We start from the raw sequence: 14636 nt of genomic DNA, 5'->3' as shown, positions 1-14636 counted from the left end.
GAGACCGCATGACGACGATTTATAGATTTATATGATAATAAAAACGTGTTTATCGTATATTTAGTAAGTTTAGCACACCTATTAAATTTGATGATATGATATCTTGTTGGTTGAACATTGCTGGCATACTGTAGTACATCTGAACTATTCTAACATACTAATAAGCCATAATAGCAATTCCAAGTGTTTTTAAATGTATCTCTATGTTAATTATTGAAATAAATGAAGTGGAAACTTTAGTAGTTAAGATTTAGCTACTTAATGGGTGGTAACATCACGTCTGCTAATCTCCCTCGCGTGAAAAATTCTTTGACCGTGATCTATGCAAAAGCTCAATACCCTTTCTGTAAGGTATATGGCTAGCTTCATTGATCCTGGACAGTAAAAGTGCAATAGCTTAGGTGTTAAGTGAACTTAACTCCCGCTTGATTATAAAAACTATGGTATGTGCCAAAGGATAAAAAAGAAGTTTGGTTTTACCGGTTACATCCATCAACACGACTGGGAAAGATATAGGTCGGATGAAATGAGATTTACTTCGGTTGGGACCTGCTAATTAGTTTGCTCGAGTTTTAAAGAAGATAATGTTTTCCATTGTTCTATTTTCAAATGAAAATATATTTATATATATAAAAACAATTGCAATGCTGTGGGTGTCAGTGACTGGATCTTAACGGAGATACAAATCTAAATCAAAACGATAAAGTAAAACAGTAAAATGTTTTTCTTAACTTTTATTTTACTTACTCGGCACGCACCTTCATTCAAGAAGTGTGCCACTGTTTCAAAAGTGTAGCTGTAGCAAATAAATTATTATTATTATTCATCTATTTGAGTAATACATTTTTTTGTAAATCGCATAAAAAATATACCTTCTGTACTACGCCTAAAGAAACGTTGTTTGAAATAATTAATGGTATTTACAGGTTTTATTGTTGAAATCATGAATACATTAGAACCTAAAGGGACACCGTCGACATCCAGGGATAGGAAGTTGGTCGTAGTGTCATTCGTTCGTTCTACAGAGATGTCTTATTATCAGTAGTTACAACTAACCAAGAAAATCCTCTTATGTAAATAGAGGTGTTCCAAAGAAAGCGTTCTACACTACTTAAGCTCTGTCTACACTATCAAACTAGTTTGACAAAAAAGTGTGATGTGCCCATGGTAGTGATATGGCCAAATATGGTAGTGATATGACATCATCATGTCCATATATGTGTTGGTGTGTGCGAGTATACACACATAGCCTGTTTTATATTGTATTCATACTTTTGCTATAAAATATAAAGAAAGAAGTAATAAACTGAATATCTTCTTTTTAAGAAAAATAAATGTATAAATAATCATGTTAGAAAAACACTATCGCTTTTTGATGTTGAACAACTCTAAAATGTATAGGAAATCTTCTATTATTTTGTGTTTATTGTTTATGTTTTTTATGTAAAAGGGTCCTGCGAAAACAGAAGTGTAAACTTCTCTATGCAGGATCCTTGTCATCATTTATGCTATAAAACTATATTATAAAGGATGAGTAAATAAATGTGAATTGATTGATATATGGGCACATCACATTGTTTTTGTCACATAGAGTTTAATAGTGTATACAAGGCTTTAGTTGTACATATTTATCCGGGACTACGGTTTGGTATGTACACAACTCTTAATAGCTATTTTCTGTTAGATTTTGAGACTATAGCACGAGCCTGCCATTTTTCGGAAACAAAGATATATTAGTTTAAGATATCTCTATTAAAAACTAAGATATCTCTATTGCTTGAATAATTGACAGCTTGGTGCGCCATAACCGAGGAAAACTAAATAAAGACCAAGTAAAATAATATTTCTTACTTTTTTCAACAAACCTTTATATAAAGTTCATCTAGAGGCCGCGGCACAATACAATAATCTCATTCACCTGTTTTGGTAATGTCTTTGATTTAACAATTTAAGGTGAAGTAAAAAACTAACAAACGTCAAATAACGACAATTTATTTAACATGATTTATCTAAATGTTTTATTTTATTGCATTTGGAAACCAAGTGGCACCGGAACCGGAAATGTCACCCAGTAAATCTTTTTTAAAAAATCCTAAATTTTAACAGAACTGATACTGAGGGCGCAATAAAAAAGTTAATCATCAGTTACTAGGCAAAGACCCGATAGTTTATGTGTGCCATGTATTTCATTTTATTTATTCAAAAGAATCGCCTTTATATCGGTGGTAGACATCATTCAATAGTACATATAGTTTATAAATATAAAATAATATGTAGACATGTAACTCAGTTAACGAGAAAAAAAAGTAATTTCTATTACCTAAGTGTACACTAGTGTGTACACTACAAAAATAGTTTGTAATAAACTCACAACTTGCACACAAACGTTTCGGTAAATTTTCCTAGTGTAGTGTAGTGTGTGTTTGACAAAAATGATGTGGTGTGCCCAAATATGGTAGTGATATGACGTCATCGTATCCATTTTTGTCACATACAGTTTGATAGTGTAGACAGAGCTTTAGTGTAGACTGACTTCTAGGAAGAACAATGAGTATCGTAAAGCTAAAAAACAATAATAATAATAATAATAATAATACTTATATTATGATACATTATATATTATTTACCTGTCACGCATAATGCGACGTTTTAATTCATGAGATCCACAACTAAAATTGCATGTGTTCTTAAGACAGTTAAAGTGGTTTTCATTTTAGTAGTACAAATCGTAGGCCTACATAAACCAGTGTTAATTTTGTAGCAGTCTTGTCTACAACCCTTTATAAACGAATGAAAACGTGCTTTCACAAACACACAATAAATCAACGTATTTTCCCAAATAATATATAAAATAATATAAAAAATTTACTTTGGTATTGTTAAAAATCCCACTCTGAGGAAATTGATTTTGTGCTTGGCGCCCTCTGGAGAAGATCAAGATTTTAAATAGGTTGCTTTGTCAAAAGTTTGATAGTCTGTCAATGTTTTTGTTTGTTTTATAATCAGCTTGTTTATAGTTTGTTCTAAATGTTGTTATTTATTTAGTTAATATTTTTCTATAAAATTTGCTTCTTTTTTTTCAAAGTCCTCTTTCATTAAAGTAAAACAAACAAAAAATCAACCACATTATAGAAATGATCTGTCTATATATTTTTTTATTGAACATGTGATCTAAAAATATCTTAATTTGTGATATTGTATAGTCATAATTTAAATTTAACCTAATTTAAAACTCTTTGGTACAAAGAAAAATTAAATAAAATATATTTAAATAATATAATTAGATAATACTGTAATATAAAAATATAAAATCAATATATCAATCAATGTAAATCACTTGCAATAATCTAATATGCGTTACATAAAGAAATTACTGTTATTAGGTTAGTATCAAATAAAAGAATATGATGAAAACCATGCCGCCTTAATTCATTCTATATTTTGTCCTTTATTAGATCAGAGATATTCTAGACGCTGTGTTAATGATTAGAATTGATTACATGATTAAAACGTTAATGCAAAATAGTTTCATTTAAATTGGCAATCAAGACTTGGCTGATCGCTCCTTGAAATTTGCACCATACACATAAAACATATTACTGAATTCATTGATGGGCCTATAAGAAATAATTAGTCTTGTCCTGTATACACAGGTATATCGATTTCCTGGGAATAATCATGGCATACCCGTAGATACTCTAGGCTAGTACATTACTGTACTGTACTAAATAAAATTTGATTGAAAATTTAGCTATAATAAACAATATAATATTAAAAAACTGCAGCATATAATGTATTTCTCAATAGTACAATCATTTGTGGATGGCATTCCTATTCTATGAAAATATATATTATTATTATATTCTTGATTTGTTTTAGTGTTTATATATAACACATTGAAATTAAACCTGATTATTATAATCATCTCTCTAAATAGGTAATTTTAGTACTTCTATCGATTGCAAGGCCCATCTGTACTAGATATGGCACACTAGAGAAAGAAGAACTTCTACACAAACTATGGTCGTTCTCCTTGTGCAAGCCTTCGATTGATATCTTCGACAACTCCAGGTAAGTCGGAAACACTATCAACTACGTAATGCGAGCCTGCATCAGAAAGTATGTCATAAGCGTGTTGTAATTTGCGTTCATACTCCCGTGGATTCATCTTGGAGATTTGGTCTTCGGTAGCTGCAACATAATTTCCCTGTTTTGAAAAGAAAAACAATTATTCTAGAATAGAAACAACCGTGGCATATTCAGGAAAAATGTGGTTGTAATCTAATTCCTATACCATAAATTATATAATTTATTAAATACTATATTATTAACCAAGACATTTGGAAATAATACTGTGAGGTATTTTGTTTTCAAAGTAACAATAAAATTCAATTTTTCAAATCTCAAAGATCGATAATTGCATTCTACCTGGATTTATACCGCTGTCATAGCACTGAAAGCAAAATGTGATGTTTTACCATGGATGTTTTACCAAGTTTGGGTTAGAAAACCTTTGCACTATTCTGACGTACTAAAGAGCTATAAAATCAATACAAAAAGAGTATATTACATATTTAGCAACGCCTACAGTCCAGCATCCAGCACTTGTACCTTCCCTAATGCCATCAAATGTATCATCAACCTGCAATTAAACATAACAGGCTTACAATAATATTTGGTTAGTGGCTGTAGCAGAGTGTGAAATTACGTCAAAACTCCAAATGTCGGTGAGAAGGACTATGTTAGGTACTGGATATATTTATCAAATTATTGTTCCAATTCACTCTTGGTCAGTTTTAAAGTCAGTACATGACTACTTTATTTGCAATCACATATTTTAAACGGAAAGATGGAAGTATGTTAACTTAATTATGCATCATTTTTTTCTATTAGATAACATTACTATAATATAATATATCAGTCTTGCACCTTTATAATTGATTCTAGAGGATGGATGTCCATACGTATAGCATTTAACCAGACCATGTAGGGAAGGGGTCTTGCTTGGGGTACTTCATCTGCAGCTACGTAGCAGTCTGGTACATAGCCTGCAGCTGCAGCAATTGGTTTGATCTCATTGACAATCTCAGAACTCCAACCAGTTGATGAGCCAATCTTCAGGTTGTACTCGTTTCGTAGAACTTTCACAGCCTCAGCAGCTCCTATAAAATGTAACAAAACTCTATTTATTAAAATAATAGTCCAAATAATCCAAAAGAAAAGGTTCAAGATGTAGTGTCCTCCAAAAACATGAAGATTAATTAAATCAGACTTTGAATAGGTTATTTTGTAGTTTAATAGAGTAAATCTCTTCTATAGAAAAAAACAACAAAAATGTTTTCACATATAAAATGACAAAATAAATGGTTAAATTCAAGCAAAAACCCATTGGCTGGCAGCCAATTTGACTATTTTTTCAGGTAAATAATTTTTTTTCTCGATCCAATTTTTGGAAATTTTCTAAACATCTTTAAAATCGCATGTGATAACAGAACCTAAGGTCGACATCTGACCTGGGTCAAATTGCCAAACTAGTGAAAATAGTAATTCCATATTACATCATGTGTATGTGGCGAAAGGACATAAAGCTCAACAGCTGTATGGTTTACCTGTAATCATGGAACAGTAGTCCCTTAGCACTTCTAGTTGTACAGGAATAAAGCGGTGATACATCCGGTCAATATCCTCATCAGTTGGTTCCCTGCCATGTTGGTTTAACCATCGTTCTAATACTGCATTGTTTTGTAACACCTTCTGTATATGGACCTGGCAACATTAAAATGAATATTATAAATGTATATATATTATATAGGTAACTTTATTCCAAAAAATGTAACAAAACCACGCACTTTTCAAAATCTGATAAGCAAAAAATATAAAATAACGTAAAAATAAAGATTCAAAATAACAAAAGCCACTTATTTCTGTTGCTGGCAATCTCAATACTTATACTATAAAAAAAAAAGTAAAATTGATTCTGTGTTGCATTCTGTAAAAGGCTTTGAAACCATTTAATGGATTAGAATGACACTTTGCACATAACAGATCCTTCTGAGGCATAGAATTCGGTATTTGATATTTATTTTTAAATCGGAAAATATATATATTATACAACATGAGTGATAATTAATATTATGTCAACTGATTTAACATGAATTGATTTTAGACAATCACGGAGAAAAAAGTTATTTTTAATTTGTGTTTGTATTAATATGAATATGAAATGAAAAAGTTATTTTTACTCTTTTATGTGTTCCCATAGGTCCTCTGGCTTCATCATCTGTGATATCTATTCCTTCCTCTTTAAAAATTCTGACAAATGTTATTGCTGGCCCCATCACACCACTGTCTACCACTGTACCTCCCCAGTCAAACACAACAGCCTTAAGGGGGCCTTGGTATGAACGAATACTTCGATATGGCATTCGTGGATTGGTCCATGCTACAAAATAGAATTTCAATAAAGATAATGATGAATGTTATAAAGAGTGTCAAAAAAACAATAATAAATAATATTTATTACAATACAAAAGAAAAACTACAGTTTTTGGCCAGTTGAATAGTAGTAGTAGCCTCCCAATCTAGTATCTAGGAAAGTGGGCTACCTAGCCTGGGCTAATACTTAGCAGTAGGCTGGCATATGGGCCTATATGATGAATGTAAAAAAAGTAAAATATGATGTCTAGTAAAAAGACCTATTTTATAGAATAAGAGTAATATTAATACTTAATTCTAATTCAGTACTAACATAACTCACTTGTAAAATTCTGCTTGCATTGGATTTGAAGAATATCTTGGTTAGGCCTAGGCCTAGATTTAGTTCTCTGGGTGCTGTTGACACGCGCAGCAGCTAAACGGTCCAAACAAGGCGACAGTCCACCACTCTTGGTGGTGACACTACCAAGCCTAGATAAACATAGACCACTTCTTAACATAATATCATTAATTTAAGGGTAAAATACGTAATACACGTCTGTAGAAGGCCTATTCTAGACCTTAATCAAATACAAAATATTACAGTAAGCCTGAAAAACCAACAGTCTGCAGTAGAAAGTCAACGGACCTGTCACATGCACACATGCAATAATTCGCAACAACACAACCATGACCTTTGTTTCCGCTTCAATGACTTTCACGTACCTGGGAATGGCGGGGTCATGACGACCCTGGAAAAATCCACAAGAATGGGAAAAACCTAAACTCTCATAAACTTATACAGTGACATAGGTTCAATTATAATAAGATTAATTTTCTTATTTTGTGCAATCGAGTAGATATAAATAAAATAATATAGACCAAGCGGGCAGTATGTAAATGAATATCAAACATTGCACAATGTTTATCATAAAATTTGGATCGAATACCAAAATGTACAATATAAACATGAGTTTGGCTTTAATTTATATCTTATTATAATAATAAGTATAACTAGCATTTATATGATTACTATAATATAATTGTGATAAAATTAAGCATTAATTGAGTTTCAATAAATAAAATCCAGATAGCCATCACCACTATCAAAAATTCTTAATTTGAAAGTAACATTTTCCAAATAAATGTAGGCCCCTAAATCTGGATAAAGCTGTGATATTATGCGTAATGTTCATGTACCGAACTATAGGTCATTGTGTCAAATATATAAACCAGTAACCGTAATTTGACTTGCGTTGCGCCTGCGTCGTTGCGTTGTGCCTACGCCACCGTGTACACCACGCCATTGCGTCACGTCGTTGTGTTGCGCATACGCTGCCGTTGAATTGCGCCTACGTATTGCGTCCAAGTGGGACTAGGTGATCGGTAAAATCGGTCAAATCAAGGCATAGTTTACCTTGGTCAAATTATTTGTTCTCTTAAAAAATATTGCGTCCAGAGGAAACCATTCTTAAGGAGAAGAGAGTGAGTTGGCGCCTCTTCGAAATAGAAAACAAAATAAAGAGTAATAATAATATAATTATCCTTCGTTTCGTCTCTAAAATGTCAAAGAAGCACGAAATCCAGCGTAAATGCGAATTTCAAGACGTTTACTATATTAGCCAATCAGATAACCAATACTCGAAAAGGCTACTTAGTATATAAGTGGTACTTTCGATGTACTCGCAGTTTCAGATGAAAAACACGACGTAGCTCAGGAATCAGAATGTCAAGGAGGAGATCTTACACATTTAGCACCTCGCCTAACATATTCAGGAAACGATGCACTAATCCTATCAATTTTAGAGTGGCTGTTCTTGGCACACCGGCCGTTGGGAAAACAGGTAATTAGCTTCATTTATAATTGTTGTGTGTGGTGTACATGTGACTTAAGAAATACAGTTCTAATCAAAGCAAAAGAACTAAAGCTACATTCACACTTGTTCCGTCTTCCGTTCCGTGAAACGGAACAGTGTGAATGGAACTTTATATACCACGTTCAGGAGTAGGCTACATGCACACGATACAAAACGTCTGGAGATTTACAGGCGATATGAAAGGGTATTGGACCTGTTTTTGTATCTTTTAGAGTAGATTACTGTATTTTGTTTTATACGATTTAGTCTATCTATAAACTATAAAGCTGATTACAATGTGTAGATGGTAAAGATGAGAACATAATGCGAGATTAGATAGAGAAATTTTCTTTCTAGCAAATTCATAATGTAATAACTGAAACTTACGTTTAAGAAGAGGATTTTATATATTGGCAAAATAACAGGACATGGGCGCGCAGGAGGAAAGATCGGCCTGGAGAAAGGGATTGAATGTAGGAGGTTTGGTATTGCACTTAAATTAACTTAAATTCGTTTTAAGTAGTAACGTCAGAACCAAAACCTGCTTTTCCATCTCTTTCTGATTTGAGTTAGAGTTAGAGTCCATCAAATCTACTTTTTGGTGAACCATCCACATTTCTTGATCAAGCCATGTGATACTTAAGTATCCATCTGGTTATCCCCACCCTTTGTTTTCAAGAAAATGTGTTCACTTTTTGCATTTTGCCTTTACATTATAATATATAATTGGTTCACAAAACCCAAATATACCATTAAGAAGTCATTCTTGTTACACGGTATATTTCAACATTAATGGCCGTATTCATAATAATATAATTGATGACGCAATGTGACGTTGACTGAGACATTTGAAATAAGAGTTAAACAATAGTCAGGTGTTAAAGACTTTATTATCTATAATGACTTTCATAATTACTTTCAGTCCCGAATTCCCAAAGCAAAATAAAGCGAGATAAATTGTATAATGAAATTGAAGGTCGGCTGGTATTCATTGTGAAAATTAACTGGAGTACGGTACGAATATGGACTCTTCACTAATATTCTTATTCTCTTACTTATAATAAACAGTAAGTGACTTCAATTTCACTACGCAAAACATGACTATGTAACTATCAGAATAATAACGAGTCTGCGCATGCTCAGACACATTATACGCATACGCAAAATATGTAAGTGCCGACAAATAAGTTGTTATGTTGGTGTTCCACACCAAAGATAACCCACTATTATAGTCCACGTAGAGTTGTTTCCGGTGGTGTCTTTCTGGTGGTAAATTGGGCAGAGATCTGAAGCCGATCCCCTTCTCTCAAAGAGTGTAGGCCTACCCATATTGCACACGGATTTAACCGTTTAACATTTCATCCGAAAGACGATGCACTGTATTCAAACCCATGGGATTCGACGTTCAAAAGATTCATTTTGACTGAATCCGATCATCCTACTGTTTATGATTATTCTAATCCCATAATCGTATTACGTTAGATTGGATATAAGAAAGTTAAATATATACATTAAGCTGAAGATCTTTGCTATCAATCATGTATAAATGACCATTTCACCGCATGCATATTCAGGACTTACGTATATTGTTTGTTGTTGGTCGTCTGAATCCGCGCAAAAGTTGAATAAAATGGGGAAAGCTCCATATCCATCTCCATCTTTTTTGTCGAGCAAATATTTACTATAAGGCATTATTATGTTAATTAATTAATATTTAAATATCTACCAACTTTGTTTATTAATGAAGATTCCCGGAATATTCTGTTTTAGTACGGTGTAAACAATAGGAAATGTGTGTGTTTTCTGTTTATTAGCTTCGTTGAAAATAAAATTCAACGCTAATATTAAAACTATGGCTTAAGATTATCTGATAACAACAGGAGCTCAATAAGCAAAACAAACAAATCATTGGTAAAATGTCTATCCTGGTTTTCTATAATGTAGTTTTTTTTAAAGTAATTTCCTTGATTAATGAACATTAACTTCACTAAGGTGAATACTAATATTAAATCTGAACGTTGCTTGAACGATAATAATCGTCATTGGCATATAGATAAAAATTATACACGCATTAACAACATTGATCTAGCAGTAAATTGAAATTACGATTAATCCAAATATTAAATTGAAATTACGATTCATTATGAATCTTCTCAACATATCAGATATTACTTTCTTTTCTAACTAGATAGTGTTACATTAGGTGTGATGGTTTTGTTAAGAATATATAAAAGTTAATGCGTTTTTAAATCCCGAAAGATTTTAAAACTTGATTGTTCATTTTCTGTTTACGTCATAGATTGAAGAACACGATTCAGACATACGCAATGTTACGTCACGTGGTTCGAAGTATCTTACGTCACACCATAAATTTGATATAACAAACAGTAATTATGTTGTGTTACCATGAGATCGTGATTCAAGGAAAATGGCGAAAATCTCTCAAAATTAAGTTGACTCTGAATAAATTACAGTCTTAGTATTTTGATATTTGTAGTTAATCGTATATCGATGATTAGTGAACTATATCACTTAGATACTGTAAGAAAAACTGCAAAGATAAAGCACTCGGAAATGTCAGGTGTCCATAATGATAACAAAAAGAAACAACTTGTCAGTTTCGCATATTTTCTCAACTTTACCGGTTATTTATTTATTTTATCATTTGTTTAGAGTTTTAAATGCTTTTTTGGCACTTTCGCCACCCTATAAAATATCTGTAGCATTATTTTCTTTCTCAATATTTCTTCACATGATTGTTATGATTTGTCTACACTATCAAACTTTATGTGACAAAAAATGTGATGTGCATAATGGACATGATGATGTCATATTACTACCATATGTGGGCATATCACTACCATATTTGCGCACATCACACTTTTTTTGCCAAACTAGTTTGATAGTTGTATGTTATATATCAATATTAACAAGGCCATATATAATGGCTGCAGTCGCGTGCTCAAATTTGAGTTAGTGTTTACCGACCGACCGACCGACCGACCGACCAACCGACCGACCAACCGACCGACCAACCGACCGACATAGTGAGCTGTTAAGAGTCGCGTTGCGCGCGACTAAAAACGTCACATTTAATCAAATATAACTATAATAATAAACAACTTAATATTTGTTTGTTTATAGAGCATTATAGTCTTTCCTGTTTCGTCGTCAGCATCTGATTTTAAAAATACTTTACCGAAGTCAAGGCCTACTATGTTGTTCATAGCGATATTCGTTATTAATAATAATAAGACGTATTGGACGCTCAAATTACCTTAATGATATAATTCTGCTTTATTACAGCACTAATGGTGCGGTACACTACAAAGAGGTTTATTGGCGAATACGATCCTACATTGGGTAAGTGGAAATGATACAAATTTAATATACGGAAACAACCATACAAACATAATAATGCTTGACGTAATTACGTTGCTTGCCGTAATTACATTATTACTTACATTACGAGATCAATAATCATCATCATTAACTTATTGCGTTAACAAAATTGTAAATAGCAAGTCTTCTCTTCGGGACCGTATAGACGAAGGAGAAGCTAATACGAATACTAAATAAAATTCATTCATTGTCGGGACTGTATTTGTCGATTTAACGTTCGTTTTTCGTCTACCGCCCTAAAACGAAAAAAAAATTAAAATAATAATACTTTCTTCAAAATTGTAACGTTACTTTGCATATTATTATTAAATACTTTTGCATAATTATTTTATTTATGTTTGTTACGTACTTACCTTTTTCAGAAACGTTGTGTACATACAGTACAACAATTGATAACGAAGATGTTACCATGGAGATATTAGACACGGCTGGACATGTTCAGGTGAGGCGAAACACAGATTTCAATTAAACTGTCGTCATACTAAATAAAAGTCAAGTCAAATAAAATCATGAATGATAAACTTTACTTAGATTGGTTATGTTTTAAAAAGATTGACAATTCTAGTAAATCAGTCGTCAGTCAGTGACGCTTAAACTGTCAGTGACATATTTCCGTAGTTTATGAGTTTTCAATTTTATTTCCAGAATACAAGAGGGCTACCGAACTCATATTCGTACTGGGGTGATGCTTTCGTATTTGTTTACTCAATAACCGATCCACAAAGCTTCGCTGAGATTGTGAATATTCGTCAGGTTGTGAGTCAGGCAACAGGATCAGATCACGTGCCCGGAGTACTTGTGGGAAATAAAGTTGATATGCAGGATAACGAACGGACTATACGTGAGGTAGAGGGCGAATTTCTTGCGTCACAAATGGGGATACCATTCTATGAAATATCAGCAAAGGATGGGCGACAAATACAGGCGGTTGCTGAAGTATTTCGAAATTTGTACCGAACTTGGCGTCAAAAACACGTAATTATAGAAACTGGCAAGAAGACAAAAATTACAACGCAATGGCGAAAAGCAATAACCAAATTGATTCGTTCAAATAGATACTCCGTCTGATTCACTGGGAAATTACGTGTGGACGGACATGAACACATCTGAACTTGTAAATGTAATTTATAATTCGATTTTAATATAGAAAACAAAATGCCAACAGGCCTATTTTTATGAGATGTTATGAACCATGATTATTAAAATGCTCGTTATAGGTGTGAAACTTCATTTTAAACCATAAGTAGAAAATAATTGATATTATGATGATTTTAGCAGGTATTTATTTACAAATCGTACAAAACACAATTGAATTTGGCAAAAAAGTTAGTTATCGTGTTCAGGATATTTGTTTATAGATATATAGATCCTCTGTTTGTATCTTCTCCACGTACATGGTATTATGCGCCAGATCATAATGCAATCTATTCTGTAATAGGCTTGTGTCAATGTATCACATGCGCCCTGTATTCTGCTGACGGTTAATGTTATGGTCGTCACATGTGATACTACATAAAGATATACAGACATCGATTAGAATTTGGATGTAAAAATGTGTCTCAATAAAAACGTGTTATTTTCAACTCATTTTTTTGGAAAGACAATAACCTATGTAAGATAATATAACCTATGTTGTTATTTCATTTATCAATTATTTTATTGATTTTCACGGATTTTATGAGAGACAGCGTATCTTTAAAGTCCATTTTGACTAAGTGAAAGATACCTCGGTGAAGATCTTAATTACCGTCGGATTCACAATCACTTTCAGTATTCTCACCATTTTACCGCTTGGAATGGTCGAGTATTGGGTTAAATCGGAAGATGAATTTCGTCATAGATATGCTGAGTCTCTAAATGCGCAGCTACTTAACAATATTTCCATATAAGAACTAGGCCATCATACACATTACTGATGGCTTTAAACGAAATTTGAACTTCAAGCAACTTTAACGGTTAGAGGCCTAGTATAGTATAGATTATAGACAGGTAGGCCTACAAATCGTCTGTAAGCTCAGGTACCCCAGTCCTCACTGTGGCTCGCAGTACTTTACACAATGTAATTATGTTTTTGTATACATTAATTTTGATTTGTGGAATAAACTTCATTTGATTGATTGAATATAACTATTTGATGTACAGTGTTCTTCTTATTTATTTAGGCTATTCTGTTAATACATTGTTAAACCGCTTTATGTGAACTTCATTGCATCTTGGGAGATGTGTCGATAACTCTTGATATTTCCACACCTATATAACTGTCCCGAGATTAACTAATATGCTATTATTAATTAACTTAAAACATAAGACGACTAAAATCAATTGTCTCAGTTGGTCAGTTCCATAACAGTTTCGTTAATTTGTGACATAGTGATTATAATAACACACCAAAACAATTTTAACGGCTAAACTACCATACTTCATTTTAGTGGTCAAGGGAAACATTATCATTACATTTATAACATTCTCATATCTAAGTTAATACAGCTTATCCTTAAAGATATATTGTCCCCTTATAAAAACATTTTTTTTACATGTCACATAATAGTTATTCACTTGATCAAAAATTGTATTGAAAAAGAAAACTGTAATTTAAAGCAAAAAATAGTCAAATTGTCTGTCAAATTTAACCGTTTAATTTGTCTTTTTATAATTGAAATCAGGATTTTTTTCGTTTTTTTTCGTATTTAAGTGCATAACTTCATTAATTCATTAAAACTGCAAAAATTCTTGTTGTAATATATAATAGAAGCTTTTTATCGGATTGTTGATTACGCAAGAGTCATAAAACATCGTACAGATTTCTACAAGTCTTTCCTCAAGAGAAAAGATTTTAAACAAATCTAAATTGAATAATGGAGACAAATGTTCAATTTCCTTTTATTCTATCCGATTTATTTGTATAAATTGTCATAAAACAAATAGCAGTTCAGGTTTAATATATATGGTTTGTTGTGGCTGACG

At 32.4% G+C, this 14636-nt stretch overlaps 3 protein-coding genes across 4 annotated transcripts in view; 1 reads left to right on the top strand and 2 right to left on the bottom strand.

The window, feature by feature from the left end:
- The window catches only part of LOC144840108 (inositol hexakisphosphate and diphosphoinositol-pentakisphosphate kinase 2-like), a 230941-nt gene that overhangs the window by 153529 nt on the left and 62776 nt on the right, over positions 1 to 14636 (bottom strand). The gene's annotated exons all lie outside the window — the stretch shown is intronic.
- LOC144840280 (ras-related and estrogen-regulated growth inhibitor-like) lies at positions 3937 to 13789 on the top strand. Of its 2 annotated transcripts, XM_078696046.1 has the most exons (5): positions 3940 to 4071; positions 8104 to 8258; positions 11577 to 11633; positions 12035 to 12114; positions 12318 to 13789. In XM_078696046.1, the coding sequence occupies exons 2-5, from the start codon at positions 8141 to 8143 to the stop codon at positions 12738 to 12740; spliced, it is 678 nt and encodes a 225-aa protein (XP_078552172.1). In that variant the 5' UTR covers positions 3940 to 4071; positions 8104 to 8140; the 3' UTR covers positions 12741 to 13789. The 2 variants fall into 2 exon arrangements, with proteins under 2 accessions (XP_078552180.1, XP_078552172.1); XM_078696054.1 differs by lacking the exon at positions 8104 to 8258 and having other exon boundaries at positions 3937 to 4071.
- Positions 4019 to 7082, bottom strand: LOC144840203 (phosphonoacetaldehyde hydrolase-like). Its single transcript, XM_078695935.1, has 6 exons — positions 6758 to 7082; positions 6243 to 6442; positions 5610 to 5766; positions 4930 to 5162; positions 4571 to 4642; positions 4019 to 4207 (listed from the first exon to the last, which is right to left on the bottom strand). Exons 1-6 carry the CDS (start codon positions 6933 to 6935, stop codon positions 4019 to 4021), a joined length of 1029 nt encoding a protein of 342 aa, XP_078552061.1. The 5' UTR covers positions 6936 to 7082.

This window comes from Antedon bifida, chromosome 1 (genome assembly GCF_963402885.1).
Source record: "Antedon bifida chromosome 1, ecAntBifi1.1, whole genome shotgun sequence".
Taxonomy (NCBI): Eukaryota; Metazoa; Echinodermata; class Crinoidea; order Comatulida; family Antedonidae; genus Antedon; species Antedon bifida.
Note: the sequence above shows the minus strand (reverse complement) of the source record. Positions and strands in the feature narration are given on the sequence as shown.